The sequence below is a fragment of the Chiloscyllium plagiosum genome, chromosome 13, assembly GCF_004010195.1.
Source record: "Chiloscyllium plagiosum isolate BGI_BamShark_2017 chromosome 13, ASM401019v2, whole genome shotgun sequence".
NCBI lineage: Eukaryota > Metazoa > Chordata > Chondrichthyes > Orectolobiformes > Hemiscylliidae > Chiloscyllium > Chiloscyllium plagiosum.
In genome coordinates this window covers 35,237,580-35,255,393 of record NC_057722.1, presented here as the reverse complement: position 1 = coordinate 35,255,393, position 17,814 = coordinate 35,237,580, and the positions used below count along the sequence as shown (strand labels likewise).

The 17,814-nt window shown below is 40.2% G+C and overlaps 1 protein-coding gene across 2 annotated transcripts in view; it reads left to right on the top strand.

Moving 5' to 3' along the window:
- Positions 1–3,976: 3,976 nt before the first annotated feature.
- lekr1 (leucine, glutamate and lysine rich 1) overlaps positions 3,977–17,814 on the top strand; it is a 215,682-nt gene continuing 201,844 nt past the window's right edge. Inside the window, exons 1-2 of one of the 2 annotated variants that reach the window (XM_043702179.1) lie at positions 3,977–4,246; positions 9,937–10,045. In XM_043702179.1, coding sequence (XP_043558114.1) covers positions 10,008–10,045 — 38 coding nt within the window. In that variant the 5' untranslated portion in view covers positions 3,977–4,246; positions 9,937–10,007. Of the gene's footprint in view, positions 4,247–9,936; positions 10,046–17,814 lie in introns of those variants that run through there. The other variant, XM_043702178.1, reaches the window with a different exon arrangement.

Genomic DNA, 17,814 nt, shown 5'->3' with positions numbered 1-17,814 from the left:
CCCCCACTCACCCATTGTACTCTATGCTACTTTCTCCCCACCCCCCAGGCTCACTGCCTTTATTCCTGATGAAGGGCTTTTGCCCGAAACATCGATTTCGAAGCTCCTTGGATGCTGCCTGAACTGCTGTACTCTTCCAGCACCACTAATCCAGAATCTGGTTTCCAGCATCTGCAGTCATTGGTTTTACCCCTCAAAGATCAGCAAGGCAGCCTTTGTGTGGAGCCGCAGAAAATGGGGGAGATACTAAAGGAGTATTTTGCATCACAATTTACTGTGGAAAAGGATATGGAAGATATAGACTGTAGGGAAATAGATGGTGACATCTGGCAAAATGTCCAGATTACAGAGGAGGAAGTGCTGGATGTCTTGAAACCGGTAAAGGTGGATAAATCCCCAGGACCTGATCAGCTGTACTCTAGAACTCTGTGGGAAGCTAGAGAAGTGATTGCTGAGATATCTGTATCATCGATAGTCACAGGTGAGTGCCGGAAGACTGGAGGTTGGCTAACGTGATGCCACTGTTTAAGAAGGGCGGTAGAGACAAGTCAGGGAACTATGGACCAGTGAGCCTGACCTCGGTGGTGGCAAGTTGTTGGAGGGAATCCTGAGGGACAGGATGTACATGTATTTGGAAAGGCAAGGACTGATTAGGGATAGTCAACATGGCTTTGTGCATGGGAAATCATGTCTCACAAACTTGATTGAAATATTTGAGGAAGTAACAAAGACGATTGATGAGGGCAGAGCGGTAGATGTGATCTATATGGACTTCAGTAAGGTTCCCCATGGGAGACTGATTAGCAAAGTTAGATCTCATGGAATACAGGGAGAACTAGCCATTTGGATACAGAACTGGCTCAAAGGTAGAAGACAGAGGGTGGTGGTGGAGGGTTGCTTTTCAGACTGGAGGCCTGTGACCAGTGGAGTGCCACAAGGATTTGTGCTGGGTCTTCTACTTTTTGTCATTTACATAAATGATTTGGATGCAAGCATAAGAGTTACAGTTAGTAAGTTTGCAGATGACACCAAAATTGGAGGTGTAGTGGACAGCGAAGAGGATTACCTCAGATTAAAACAGGATCTTGACCAGATTGGCCAATGGGCTGAGAAGTGGCAGATGGAGTTTAATTCAGATAAATGCGAGGTGCTAGGCGTTTGGTATGCTTTCCTTTATTGGTCAGAGTATTGAGTACAGGAGTTGGGAGGTCATGTTTTCGCTGAACAGGACATTGGTTAGGCCACTGTTGGAATATTGCATGCAATTCTGGTCTCCTTCCTATTGGAAAGATGTTGTGAAACTTGAAAGGGTTCAGAAAAGATTTACAAGGATGTTGCCAGGGTTGGAAGATTTGAGCTATAGGGAGAGGCTGAACAGGCTGGGGCTGTTTTCCCCAGAGCGTCGGAGGCTGAGGGGTAACCTTATAGAGGTTTACAAAATTATGAGGGGCATGGATAGGGTAAATAGGCAAAGTCTTTTCCCTGGGGTCGAGAAGTCCAGAACTAGAGGGCATAGGTTTAGGATGAGAGGGGAAAGATAGAAAAGAGACCTACGGGGCAACGTTTTCACACAGAGGGTGGTACATGTATGGAATGAGCTGCAGGGGACGTGGTGGAGGCTGGTATAATTGCACCAATCAAGAGGCATTGGATGGGTATATGAATAGGAAGGGTTTGGAGGGATATGGGCCGGGTGCTGGCAGGTGGGACTAGATTGGGTTGGGATATCTGGTTGGCCTGGACAGGTTGGACCGAAGGGTCTGTTTCCGCGGTGTACATCTCTATGACTCTATGTCTAAAGCTATCTGTATTTATTTTTGGTGGTGAGGATATGGTTAGATTTCTTACAATGTGGAAACAGGCCCTTCGGCCGAACAACTCCACACTGACCCTCCGAAGAGCAACCCACCCAGACCAATTACCCTACATTTACCCCTTCATCTAACACTATGGGCGATTTAGCATGGCCAATTCACCTAACCTGCACATCTTTGGACTGTGGGAGGAAACCGGAGCAAACCCACACAGATATGGGGAAGCATGTGAAAACTCCATACAGACACTTGCCCAAGGCAGGAATTGAACCTGGGCCTCTGGCGCTGTGAGGCAGCAGTGTTAACCACTGTGCCACTGTGACGCCCCTGTGCTACTGGGCCACCCATAGTGGTGTTGGGGGAGAGAAATTTAAAAATAAAGTTTCTTCAGGTGTACACCTTCTTGCATTCCACGATGATCCTGGAATAGTGGACAGTTTTGGCGCAGGAGATACAGGTTTTTGCAGTTCAACCAGATCTGGTGTTGAGTATTTAAATCAGTTGTTCACCAATAATGGTACTCTGTCTTGCTTGAGATGGGGGTGAGGGCTGTTTTCGGGGAACAATCAGCATCAGTGGATGCGCACACATGTGCGAGAGAGAAAGAGAGAGAGAGCAACGATCCAGACTCCTCTACTCTCTCCCAGTTTTGGTTGCCACTTTTAGTTGGATACTTTCCTGGAGCAATGATCACATGATCACCCACATCCCAACTCCCCATCCAAATGCTTTATTTCCAGATTTCTAAGTTTCATACTTATAACTGAAAATGTTATAATTAAATGACTTCTTTTTTGTTCCATTTAATTGCTGTATCAATCTCAATATTGATCTTTAAGTTTTGAAGAGCCTGTGATAATCCTGCAAATTTAGTTCAGTTTTTAATATGGTCGCTAATGCATCAGACCATTTGACTTCTTTTAAAGCTGCCTCCAGAGTTACTGATCTTGATGAATCCCATGGCTCGAAATAGCATAGGTGAATTATTCCCTGTCTCTATTACTCACCACACCACATGAGCGCCTCCTCTCTCTATAAGAGGTGGCCTATTATTTCAATTTATTCTCAGATACATTTTTGATGCTTTCACAATCTTTACTGACCACCTGGTGTATTATACCTACTATCCTTGGACTTTCTTCTCCCTCCACACATCCATCTCAGCATCTTCGTACTACCCAGTCATGGTTCCTCTTTTGATGTTTCTGCACTAACAGGTTGCCTCTCACACTGTCTTGTAGATTATTTCTTTCAGCTTCAGTTGCAGTTTTCAATTCGGTAACATTTGATGCACTTTTTCCAATTCCTCCAACCACAGCAAATCTATTGTTTAAATCCATTCCTATGTATCTCCTGTATACACTGACCCTGAGTCCTTGAAGCTACTCTCTTTCTTACAGTCTTCGCCCTTAACCTTTAGCCCTTCACTTTTCACAGGCTTAAATTGAAAGCCCATGTTTTGGGTCTTTGATCTATACTCAGTGCTTTCCATCAGTTTTCCAAACATGTTCTCATCATTCCAACCACATAGCTCATGTATCTGCCAACACTATAGACCATGGTACTTCCCGTCCTAATTGTTGAGTTAGGATGAAGGGACAGCGCTCTGAAAGCTAGTGCTTCCAAATAAAGCTATTGGGCTATACCTGGTGATGTCTGATTTTTAACTTTGTTGAGTTACAATATCCAATGGCAATCAGGAAGAAGAAGCCCTGGCACAAATCAGCTTTGGCTTTGAAACTTTGACTTCAAAAGTACTTTGCTGCAGTTAATACAGTTTGGGATGCCCTAACGGTGTGAAAGTTGCTACATAAATGCAAGTACTTTTTTGAATTCCAATCAGAAATTTATTTCGTTCCCTCCAAACAGTGGTCTTGATCTTTATTCGGGACGATTTTGTTTTGGTTGAATATTGTCCCCCGAGTTGTCCATTGTATCGGGCATCAGCTTTTCGAAGTGGGGTAGGTTGTCAAACATTGCTGCTTGGGTTAAGAGCAGCACACGATATAATTGTTGCACAGTGCAGCCTGAAAGCCTGCGGAGACCAGAGGCGAGACTCTCCCAGGCCACAGGTGATTGACAGGCGATCGCCAACACTTGACGCCATCACGCCCCGCCGCGTGGTTTCCATGGTTACCCCAAGCGCAACCTGGGCCGACAGGATGAACACTTTGAGGGAGAATTGCAAACAACAGAATGGTGGATCCAAGCTATAAAGCTGGAAATCCACCGCACCCCTATTTTTCGCTGTGTCTGTTTGAGCTGGGATTTTTATTTGCACTCTGAGACGCAGTAGGTTCAGAGAGGCCAAGGACACTGCTGGCTGGAGGCTGCGCCCTTCAGCTGAGAAACTTTCCCAAGAAGTTCCAGGCTGCTCCTGTTTGTGAGAACCAAGCTGCGGGCCCTTAAAAAGCAGCTGGCGAGGCCCGAAGGTTATTGATTATTTTAAAAAATATATGAATTATTATGGTCTACATTTGATAACACACAACTGTAACACATATCTCATTGCAGGAAAGTGGGGAGAGCGAAGAATCTGAGCCTATAGCTTTTCAGTTGCTAAGGTGCTTTAATAGGGCCGAAAGCAAAGATTGAAATTACCTTCCTAAGTGTTTCCGAGTCTGAAATGTTATTGGTAATAACGGTTTGATCGTTTCAATTCTCTTAAACTTAACTTAGAACATGTTTTTGCTTGATTGTTCTATTACATTATTTATTATTCAAATACATCGCAGATTGTAACCGTTTATACGTTTTTGTGCCCTGGAGTGCAATAATTGAACATTTTTAGCTTCACATGTAAATTTGATGCACGTTGTAGTAATGTGTATTAAACTGTCATACCTTTAGTTCTGTTATCAAGTATCCTATGGTTTGACAACCATTCAGTGTATACAACAAAGGTACTGACGTGATTAGCATAACATCTGGCTGAGAAAATGTACTCATGTTTACAAGAGTTGCGATTTAAACAAAAATGACAGTCTGCTGTGGCTCAGTTGATAGAACTCTTGCCTCTCAGTTAGAAGGCCTGTGGATTCAAGTCTCACTCCAGGGCTTCATCACAACGATCTAGGCTGAGACTGAGGAAACGTTGCACAAACAGTGGTGGTGTCATTCGGACGAAGTGTTAAACTGAGGCTCAGTTCAATCATTTAGGTGTAGATGAAGACTCGGGAATTGTCCCCAGTGCCCTAGCCAATATTTAATCTTGCAGTCAAAAACTCAAAAATGATCTTGAATTGCTACTTGTGGGAATTAGCTTTAAATAAATCGACTGCTACATTCCCTGCAACAATGACTACATTTGAAAGAAGTATTTAATTGTCTGTCAAACACATTGGGTGTGAAAGGTACCAAATAAATACAACTTTTATGATTCTTTGATGATCTCACATTTCGTGTCAATGGTGCTGATTTTTCAAAAAATTCTCAGATCTAATTGCATCTGGCTGCAATGCCTTAGGCTTGAAACATTACCTTCTGCAATTTACTGTGAAATACTTTCACTATTTTCTCAATTATTTCTTGTTTCCATGAAGCTAATAATGTCACTTTCTCTTTCAAAAACTAAGAGTGGTATTTTTACATATTATATACATCTTTATTGGTTATTTTTCTGGTAGAAATATATTTGTTCACATATTTTAGGAAATTCCAAGGAAACAAAACAAAGGGAGCAACAAGGATTCAAGGTTTTTGCAATAAATAAAATGTGACAATACATTTTCAGTTAATAATTTGTCAATAAGCTATATACACATGTATTTGTATTAACACGTTCAACTTTATATTTTAATAAGTGGATTATGGATTAGTAAAATAAAAAAATGTTTAAGGTGTTGTTTAAGTAGATTAGCTAGTGAGTGATCTGACCATATCATTGAAAGAGTCGTCAACTGATGTGTCTTGTGACATGTCAATTAATCAATTCATAGAAAAGGCCCTTCGACTCATCAGGTCACTTAACTACCACTAAGAATGCGCTAATCCCAATTTCCTGCACTTGACCCATATCCTTGAATGTTATGATATTTGAGGTATTCATCCAAATATTTTTTTAAAGTTTGAAGGTTTCTAGCCTCCACTACCTTCATACCACCTGCTGAGTGACAAACGTTTTCCTAAATCCCCTCTGAATATCCTGCCTCTCACCCTAAATCTATGCCCTCTTGTGATTGACCCCTCAATCAAGGGGAACAGCTGCTCTCTAGTCACCCTGTCCATGCTCCTCATAATCTTATACACATCAGTCATGTTGCTTTTAAGTCTTTTCTGCTCTAAAGAAAACAATCTAAGCCTATCTAGTCTCTCACAACTGAATTTCTGCATCCCAGTCAACATCCTGGTGAATCTCCTTTGTATCCCCTCTAGTGCTATAACATCCTTCCTGTTGTGAGGTGAACAGAATTGCACACAGTACTCCAGTTGTGGCCTGACCAATGCTGTGTTCAATGGTGGGGTGGCATGGTGGCTCAGTGGTTAGTACTGCTGACTCACAGCACCAAGGTCCCAGCTTCAATTCCAGCCGCCTGTCCGTGTGGAGTTTGCAGATTCTCCCCGTGTCTGTGTGGGTTTCCTCCCACTGTCCAAAGATGTGCAGGTCAGGTGAATTGGCCATGCTAAATTGCCCATAGTGTTAGGTGCATTAGTCAGAGGGAAATGGGTTTGGGTGGGTTAGTCTTCTGAGGGTTGGTGTAGATTTGTTGGGCCGAAGGGCCTGTTTCCGCACTGTAGGGAATCTAATTTACTTCCTTGCTCTTACATTGTATGCTGAAACTGATGAAAGTAAGTGTCTGATATGCCATCTTAACGATCTGTTCATGTCCTCTGCCGACTTCCAGGATTTGTGAATAATTACCCCAAGATCCCTCTATTCCTCTAAGCTACCCAGTGTCCTGTCCTTCATTAAATACCCCCAATCTTGTTTCTTCTTCCAAAATGCATCACCTTGCATTTATCATGGTTAAATGCCATCTGCCTCTGATCTGCCCATCTGACTAACCCATCTATAGCTTCCTGTAACCTATAATCATCTTCATTATTAACACTCTAGCAATCTTATTGTTTTCTGCAAATTTGCTTAATACTCCCTCCACATTTTCATCTATATCATTAATGTATCTAATAAACATAAAGATCTCATTACTGATCTTGAAAACAACACCCTTGGACACCTGTCTCCAGTCTTGCCAACAGCCTTCTACCTTTTCTAAGAGAGAGAGCTGAAGAAATAGCAGAGGCATTAGTGGTGATCTTTCAGGAATCACTAGACTCAGGGAGGGTCCTAGAGAACTGGAAAATCACTAAGGTGACACCCATGTTTAAAAAGAGCAAGGCAAAAGACGGAAAATTACAATCCAATTAGCCTAACCTCGGTTGTGGGTAAGAACCTGGAATCCATTGTAAAGGATGAGATTTCTGAATACTTGGAAGTGTATGGTAAAATAGGGCAATGTCAGCATGGCTTCATCAAGGGGAGGTCATACCTGACAAATATAATGAATTCATTGAGGAAGTAACAAGCAGGTTATACCAAGGAGAACCAATGGATGTTATCTAGCTGAACTTCAAAAAAGCCTTTGACAAAGTGCTGCACAGGAGATACTGAGTAAGATAAGGGCCCATGGTATTAGAGGCTAGGTGCTAGCATGGATAGAAGCTCGTCTGTCTGGCAGAAAACAGAGTGGATGGATAAAAGGGTCCTTTTCAGGATGGCAGCCAGTGACACGTGATGTTCCTCAAGGGTCAGTGTTGGGACCACAGTTTTTCACTTTATACAATTCATGATCTAGATGAAGGAACTGAGGGCGTTCTGGCTACATTTGCAGGCGATATAAAGATAGGTAGAGGGACAGGTGGTATTGAAGAGGCAGGGAGGCTGCAGAAGGATTTGGACAGTTTAGGAGAGTGGGCAAAGAAGTGGCAGATGGAGTACAATTTGGGAAAGTATGAGGTCATGCACTTTGGTAGGAAGAGTAGAGGCATGGACTATTTTCTAAATGGGGAGAAAATTCAGAAGAATGATGTGCAAAGGGACTTGAGAGTTCTAGTCCAGGATTATTTTAAGGTAAATTTGTAGGTTGAATCAGTAGTTGGGAAGGCAAATGTAATGATGGCATTTATTTTGAGAGGACTTCAACATAAAAGCAGGGATGTACTTCTGAGGGTCTATAAGGTTCTGGTCAGAGGAGGTTCACGAGAATGGTCCCAGGAATGAAAAGCTTAATATATAACGAATGTTTGAGGACTCTGGGTTGATACTCAATGAAGTTTAGAAGGATGAGGGGGATCTAATTGAAATGTACAGAATATTGAATGGCTTGGACAGTGTCGATGTTGGGAAGATGTTTCCATTAGTAGGAAAGACCAGGATGGGAGGGCACAGTCTTAGAGTAAAAGGAAGACCTTATAGAACGGAGATAAGGAGAAACTCCAGCCAGAGAATGGTGAATCTGTGGAATTCATTCCCACAGAAGGCTGTGGAAGCCAGATCATTAAGTATATTTAAGACTGAGAGAGATAGGTTCTTGAGTATCAAGGAGTTCAAGGATTACAGGGAGAAACCAGGAAAATGGAGTTGAGCCATGATTGAATGGCAGAGGAGACTCTATGGGCTGAATGGCCTAACTTCTGCTCCTACATCTTATGGTCTTATGATCTTTTTACTAAGCCAGTTTCTGATCCATCTCGCCAAGTTTCACTCATTTCCATGTGCTTTAATCTTCTCAATCAGTCTCTCATGTGGGACCTTGATAAAAACTTTGTTAAAATCCATTTAAACTACATCAATGAACTTCTCTCATCCATATACTTGATCCATTTTGAAATAAAAACTAACAAAGTTTTGACAAAGCCATGCTAACCATCCCAAATTAACCTTTCCAAGTAGGTATTAATTTGCTTCTTCAGAATTTTCTCCATTAGTTTCCCGACCATTAATGTGAGACTCACCGATCTGTAATTTCCTGGTCCATCTTTACCACCACTTAAAAAGTGGAACCATATTAGCTGGCCTCCAGTTCTCTGGCACTTCCCTTGTGGCCACAGAGGAATTAAAAATTTGTGTCTTTAAATTGTTGAGATCTGAGTTAAACAGTGATCTTCAATTTTACTGACTGACTTTTTTTGCAAGAATTTAATTTGAGGCTAGAATGTTTCACAGGGATGTGCAAAGATGCTGTTTATTTACAATGTGATTCACTATTGCACCATAGAAGAATTTTATAACATATTAATCACAACTGCATAGTCATTGAATATTATTTTGTCTTCATTTCTCAAATACTATTGTAGTCAAGCTTAAGGTCACACTCATATCTTGCTTTAAGTTGCAATTTATTTTATAATTTGCTTATTTTAATTATTACATATACATGTTAGCTATGGGTAAATTGCAATCAATCTTCTCACCTCTTAATCAGAAAATTCTGGGTTCAGATCACACTCGACATTGGAACACAAAGATCTAGGAGAGGTGCAGAGGAAGTTCTCTGTGGGAGCTGATTTTGAGATATCTAGAGGGCGGCATGGTGTCACAGTGGTTAGCACTGCTTCCTCGCAGCGCCAGAGACTCGGGTTCATTCCCGCCTCAGGCGACTGACTGTGTGGAGTTTGTACATTCTCTGCGTGGGTTTCCTGCGGGTGCTCCGGTTTCCTCCCACAGTCCAACAATGTGCAGGTCAGGTGAATTGGCCATGCTAAATTGCCCGTAGTGTTAGGTGAATGGGTCTGGGTGGGTTGCTGCTTCGGCGGGTCGGTGTGGACTTGTTGGGCCGAAGGGCCTGTTTCCACACTGTAAATAATCTAATCTAAAAAAATACAGAGACTTTGTTAGTTTCTTAGGAGCTGATAAGTAATCTAATAATGCTACTTCAAAGAATTAGCTGCAGCATTCCTGACCAATATTTATTCCTGAATTAGCATCACTTAGATAAAACAGATTAATTGGTCATTATTTCATTTTAATTTGGAGGATCTAGTAGTGCAGAAATTGGTTGCCTATGTTTTCTATATTATAGCAATTCAAAAAAGTACTTCATTTTGTCTAAGCATTTTGTAATGATCAGAGATCAAGGAAAGCACTGTATAATTTCAGGTTTTTTCTTCGATATTGTCTCAGGAACACCACCAGTTTTATGGTTATGTTGAACAGTTTAGATCTTCAACTTAAACGAAACAGCATGGAACGCCATGTCCCTGTCCACCCTTTACCTGAAGAGATCCAACAGGTATGCAGATGTTTTTTGATATATGTGATGGAAAAGGCCTGCAAATTGTTCTTCATCTATTCATATTTACTTATTATTATCTATGTAACACTTATGATTACATTTCTTGGTATACAATAAATGTCTATCTACCTTTCGGGCAGTGTTTAGGATAATTTGTTAGTAAGATCATAAGATATGGGAGCAGAAATAGGCAATTCTGCCTACTGAGTCTGCTCAGGCACTAATCATGAACTTATCTATCTCTGTCTTAAATATGCTCAATGATTTGGCATCCACAGCCTTCTGCAGCAATGTATTCCACAGATTCACCCCCTCTGTGAGATGTATTAAACTAACTGGCCTGTAGTTTCCTGCTTTCTGTCTTCATCCATTTTTGAATATACTGAGTGAGCATACCTTGCCAGAGTCAAACACCTGAACCCAATGACCATTTATAATTCAGATTATCTGTCAGTGTGGAGTTGTACCTAGTGCATGTTGAAATATTTTCAAATTTAAATCTGTGATTTTTGAAAGCAGAAATACATTTTTGGTTTTAGTATATGATTTATGTTTTAGTAGCCGTCCCTTATTCCAATTTTATCTGCTTTAAATGAATATGAATGTTGCTGAATTGAATTGCTTTCATTATTGTAAATGTTACCAAGGCAAATATTGATTTCTTTTACATATTTAACGTCTGAAGCTGCCGGTTAGAAGCACTGAATGAGTAAACATTTTGTTGAGAATTCTGTTTTCAGCTGTTGTCATAAAGCCTCTCTCTTCAGTGATATTATGTTTGAAGCTGGAAAGCAGCAGGCAGAATCTAAATCCTTGAGAACACTAGAGAAAACATCTTGCAACTTCTCAAGGAGATGATGTGCCACTTCAGTGGAATAGACAGTCCCTTTAACAACCTCAGATACCACAGCAATCAGAGTATAGTGAGCAACTGACTTTTTTATTGCTGTGCTTAAGAATCATACTTATTTTGCCTGATGAAAACATAATCTCATTTTCATTTTGCAGCCAATCTTTTATGACCTCTGCATTCTGAATATTTTAGAGTGATGGTCATTTTTAAAAGATTGAAATCAATATAGCATAGTGCTTGTGTTCTGAAAAAGAATTGCTATTCAACTATAATAACTAAACACAGAAAATGCTGGAATTATATAGTAGGTCTGGCAACACTCCTGGGGATAGAAAAAAATTTTACCTTTGAACGTCACACACCTGAAATATTTACTCCCTTTAGATTTCCAGCTTCCAAAGTCTTTTGCTTTGGCCAGTCAGTTTGTGGGATTGATTGATTCATGCATTGTATGTATGTTCTCACTGATTCAGTGCAGCCAAGTTTTTCAGGAACTGAAAGTACAAAACAAACTCATGAATATTATCCACATCAGATACCCCTGTTTAGCTCAATTTGGCTTATTTAAAATAAAGTTTTAAACAACAGTATTTTCTTTCTTTTCAAATAAGGATATTTATTGATTTTAATTAATCTAATTATTATACCAAATTTAAGATAAAATCAGTATATTTATGGATTGCCTATGTGGGATTTTTGATATTGCTTGTGAAAATACTTAAAGTTCCTGTGTGAGCTTGCCTGACTTATACTTCTGCAGTAATTAACACAACTGCAATAGAAGAAGAATTTAGCCAGTAATCTAGATAGTTCATAACTTAATTTCAAGTTTGTGAAAACAAACCTAGTGTTGTGCATTTACCAAATCAGACCCCACATTGAAAATATTTTGTTTTGGTATTCCATAAATAAAACAGAAGCCTTGGTCCTATGTGGTATATCAAGGAGCATTAGTCTAATGTTTACTATTAGACTTTTAAAAATAGAATTCCCACAGTGTGGAAACAGGCCCTTCGGCCCAACTAGTCCACACCGATCCTCCGAAGAGTAATCCACTCAGACAATTCTCTTACATTTTACCCCTGACTAATGCACCTAATTTCCATATCCCTGAACACTATGGGCAATTTAACATGGCCAATTCACCTAACCTGCACATCTTTGGATAGTGGGAGAAAACCACAGCATCTGAAGGAAACCCACACAGACACGGGGAGAATATGCAAACTCCACACAGACAGTCACACAAGACAGGGATCAAACCCAGGTCCCTGGCACTGTGAGGGAGCAGTGCTAACCACTGAGACACATGCCAACCACTGAGACACATGCCAACCAGACTTGTAAATAAACATGTAGCCAAAAGTAAGTTGTCATCTTAAATTACTAATTACAGTTGAAAAAAATAACAAATTACAGAAATATATCAGACAGAAAGACAAAACTCCCTGTTTTCAAGATTTCTTGTCTCTGTACTCTTGTTCATGACAACATGCTCTCAATTGTTAATTCAAATGTACTGAAACATCTACCGTTCCCTGTGTTGCAAAGCTCTGAATTTAACTGCAGTATGTCCATTGCAGCATTAACTTCAGTTCCAGTTTCAGCCTCATGTAGAAACAATACTTCACAGTTGTACATACTTTTTCATTTTGTGATGTGTACTTTGATATCATTAAGTTAGCTAATTCATCAGAAACAGATGAGGCTAATTATAAACTTAGAAATTACTATTGGCGATATCAGTGGATTCATGTTCAGTGCATTTATATCTCCACTATTTTAATGCAAGCATGAGCCTTTTAATAAAATTCAATAAACATTGAAATGGTGGTCTGAAGGGTCTCATTAATGCATTCATATTCCAAGAGTTTATAAGTCTTCATTAGTGTAAACTACTGATTGGCATTCTGCCACCTCACATTCAATGGCATTGTTACCTCTGAATCCCTTATCTTAGGGACTACCATTGAGCAGAATCTGAACAGGATCAGTCGTATGAATAGTGCACGAACAAATGAGAGAATTCTGCAGTGAGTAATTCACTTCCTGGCTTGCAATGAGGTGATGGCATTGCGGTACTGTCACTACACTAGTAATCTAGAAATCCACGACAATGTTCTGGGCACAAGGTTTTGAACCCAATATGGCAAATGGAGATGTTTGAATTCAATAAAAAAAATCTGTAATTAATGGCAGCCATGTAATACAGTTGATTGTTGTAAAAGCCCATCTGATTTACTCATGTCCTTCAGGAGACAGGAAATTATCATCCTTACCTGGTCTGGCGTACATGTGATTCCGTATCTATAGCAATAACTCTTAAATGGCCTAGCAAGCAATTCATTGGCAATTAGGTCTGGGCAACAAATGCTGACCAAGGTAGCAACACCTACATCCCACGAATGATTAGAAAAATGTTTCCCCACCTACTTACTATCCATCATCTACAAGGCACAAGTTAAGGACGTGAAGTATCCTCTCTAGTTGCGTGGATGAATGCAGCTCGTACATCACTCAACAAATACAATGTCATTCATGATGAAACAATCTGCTTGATTGGTACCCTATCTGCCACCTTTAACATTCACTACCTCCACTGCTGACACACAGTGGCAGTAGTTTCAGTGTTAGAAAGATGGTAATGTTTAAATGAATCCTCTCAGCTCCCACATTAAAGTAGAGCTTGATGACTACTAACAAGTTTAAATTGATCCATTTAAGGAATTAAAATAGTGGATCAATATGAAAATGTTGAATTACAGTTGACAGAACCGTTTGAGTTTCAGTTAGTTTGAACACAGGAGACACAAACTAAGCTAAATGGAACTGAAAGATCTTAGCTGCATTTCTCATATTTCTGTGCACAATGATGTGCAAAGCAAATGGAAGCTGAAGATTAACAATAGTTTCTTTTAAATGAATTTTCTTAAAGTTTTCCATCCAGTCAATTTTATCATAAACTTAATCTGTTTTCTGGATAAAAGAAATGAGACAAAACTTGCATTTCTATGCTGCCCTTCATAGTCTCAGAATAAAGCATCCCAGTTATTTAGTGCTTTTTGAAATGTACGGCAGGAAATGCAGTTGCTATTTTACATTCAGCATGTTCTTGCATACATGAATGAGACCGGGTAGTTAACTCTTGTGGTGTTTATGAACAGACAAACATAGGCTAAGACATTAGAAAAACTCCCTTATCCTTATTTGTGCCATGGAATCTTTTACATCCTGCTGAGTGGACAGATGGAATTTTAATAAAGTCAAATTTGAAAGTTGTCATTCTTCAGTGCTGTACTGATTATCAGTGTTGCCTTCTTGCTAGATTATTACTGTTATGAGGTTGCATTTTGTATCTGTTGTTAGATCTAATTATTTGCTGTGCGTATGCTATAATGCAGCACCACATTGCCTTTTGTAAAAATAAGTTAGAAACTTATTGTCTCAAAATAGTATTATCAATTATTAGTTTTCCATCACAGCTAATCCTGCCATACTATAAATTGTGAATGAATTCTGATCATTTATGCAAGCATGTTTGTGTGAATGAAACTAGAAGACACACAAACAACTTATACATGTTAATCAATGAGTATTAATTCCAGGAATCTGAGAGAAAATGTATGGTTTCCAAGTGTGGACAATCATGTTTCCCAGACAACAATTTTCGATGATTGCACTTAATGTTCTATTTATTCTATGAGGTATTGCTAAGTTCTTAAGAGCTTTTCAAATGACTATTTATGCACTGGGGTGGGTGGGGATGGGTGGTTGGTGGTGGAATCATTTTTCATACACACGCAAATCACAAAGAAAGATGCAATCTGAAAATATAAACAAATAAAACATGGTGCCATTAGGCACTCATGAAAAATGCATAAATTGTCTTACTGTTTGCGTGGGATTTTAAAAATTGAGGTGTGACTCATGACCAGTTAGGAGAGGATGCAAGACTGGACAATTCGATCATAATCTAGAAGTTAAATGCATGAGTCATTGCATAATCTTCAATCCTGAGCACCTTCACAAAACATACCCTTAGTATCCTGAAGGCAGAGAATTATAGAATGCTTAGTGTACAGAAATAAGCCATTTGTGTCTAAGCTGTATCTCTGAAAGAGAAATTCACCAAATGCAAACCCCCCCACCTTTTCTCCTCGCCCTGTGCGATCTTTTTTAGACAACCCAGTTCCTTCTTCGGTGCCCCACATCCCATAAATCACTCAAATGAGTCTGACTCCTCTACATTGTCTCAGGCAGTACATTCATGACAGTTGCTAAACACCATAAGAAGTCTTTAACTCATATCACCATTATTTCCTTTGCTGATTACTTTAAATTTGCAACCTATGATTCTTGATCCTTCAACCAATGGTATATTTCTCTCAGCCTACTCTGTGACAGTGTTGAACACCATATGCAGATTTCTTTCAAATAAAAACAATTAATTTGAAAGTTTGCAGTATTGTTTTTTATTTTGCGAGTGGCCATGTAAAGACACAATTTAAATCACATTCTCTCATGGTCTTTAAGCATGCGGGAATCTATTCAAATTGTAACATAGGAATAATTTTATACAACTTAACCTAAGGAGCTTGAAAGTATGCATGGTTTACAGAGTCATAGAGTCACAGAGCTATACAGCATGGAAACAGATCCTTTGGTCCAACTTGTCCAGGCTGACCAGATGTCCTAAATTAATCTAGTTCCATTCACCAGCATTTGGTCCATATCATTCTAAACCATTCCTTTCATATACCCATCCAGGTGCCTTTTATATGACGTAGTTCTACTAGCTTTCACCACTTCCTCTGGCAGCTCAATCCATACACGCACCAGCCTCTGCATGAAAAAGTTGACCCTTAGGTCCCTTTTAAATCTTTCCCCTCTCACCTTAAATCTATGCCCTCTAGTTTTGGACTCTGCTACTCGGAGGAAAAGACCTTGTCCAGTCACCTTATCTATACCCTTTATAATTTTATAAACCTCTCTAAGGTCCTCCCTCAGCCTCTGATGTTCCAGGCAAAATAGCCCCAGCCTATTCAGCCTCTTACTGTAGCTCAAATCCTCCAAATCTGGCAACATCTTTGTTAATCTTTTCTGAAGCATCTTAGGTTTCACAACATCCTTTCTATAGTAGAATTGCATGCAGTATTCCAAACGTGACCTAACCAATGTCCTGTACAGCCGCAACATGACCTCCCGACTCCTATACACAATGCACTGACCAATAAAGGCAAGCATACCAAATGCCTTCTTCATTATCTTGTTTACCTGTGACTCTACTTTTAAGGAATTATGCACCTGCACTCCAAGGTCTCTTTGTTCAGTAACACTCCCCAGGGCCTTACCATTAAGTGTAGAAGTGCAGGCATGACTTGTCTTACTAAAATGCAATACCTCACATTTATCTAAATTAAACTCCACTTGCAACACATTGGCTTATCAGCCCATTTGATCAAGGCCTTGTTATACTTTGAGGTAATTGTAGCAACAAACATAGATTTTGCTGGACAAAACTCTGCAGGTCTGGCAGCATTTGTGGAGAGAAAGCAGAGTTAATGTTTTGGTTGTTACCCTTCTTCAGAACTAATTGTATTCAGAAAAAAGCTGGTATATATGCTAAAGAAGGGTTGGGAAGATGGGGAAGGAGTAAACGATAAATGGAAATGCCAGCCAGAGAGAGAGAAATACAATTGGGCAGACAAAGGAATGGGTAGAGGTCAGCCTGGGAGAATGAGTAGCTGCTAGTTGGGACCATTAGTAACTGACAATAGGTTGTTTGTGATAGTAGCCCATGTGATTGGTGTATTGGGGTTGAAGTAAGGACATGGGAGAAGCTGCTCAGGCCCTAAAATTATTGAACTCAATCTTGAGTCCAGAAGGCTGCAGGGTTCCCAAGTGGAAAATGAGGTGTCCTTCATCAAGGTTGTGTTGAACTTTCCTTTACCATTGCAGCAAGCCAGAAACAGAGATTTGGCCAGGGACACGGTGGTGTGTTGAAATGGCCGACAACCTCAAGCTCAGGGTCATTTTTGCAGACAGAATGTAGATGTTCTGCGAAGCCTGCACTTTGTCTCCCCAATGTAGAGCAAACCATATTGTGCAGCAAATATAGTAAACTAGATTGAGTAAAGAGTAGGTAAATCGTTGTTTCATTTGAAAGGTATGACGTGGCCTTGGATGGTAAGGAGGAAGAAAGTAAACAGGCAGTTATAGTAGAGTCATAGAGATGTACAGCACAGAGATAGACTTTCGGTCCAACTCGTCCATGCCGACCATAAAAGCCCTTGTTGGTGTGGCAGATAAATCTGTGTCCAGGTATTTCAGAAAGGGTTGCCATGTCTTGTAAAAATTCTCAGTTTTGTGGTGTACCATATTTGTGAGAAAATTCCAGGGGAATATGCTCCATAACAATCTTCCGCCAACCTGACAGGTCTGAGGGGTTTTCTGATATCCAACCTAGCAAGATATTCTTCCTTGCACAGAATGTAAGAATATTGAAAAGTTTTACCTTATGCGAGTCTGCAGGAAATATAATGGGTAGGCCCAAAAGGAACGAAATAGGGTCTTTCTCCACCCCTACACCTAAGATCCTCTCCATTGCACCCACCACAGCGCTCCAATATGTTTGAAGCCTGTCACAAGACCAAAGACAATGGGTAAGAGTACCCGTATAGACCTTGCACTTGGGGCATGCTGAAGATACCCCTGGTTTAAATTTTGACAAACGGTCTGGGGCTAAGTGGACCCTGTGGAGAATCTTCAACTGTAAAGCATGGGCCCTATTGCAAATTGATATCTTCCTTGCATTCTCCCAAATATCCTCCCATGCCTCTGAAGAAACTTCAACACCCAGCTCTCTTTCCCACATCTTGCAGAGTCAATCAGACTCATCTGAGGTGGCACCCCC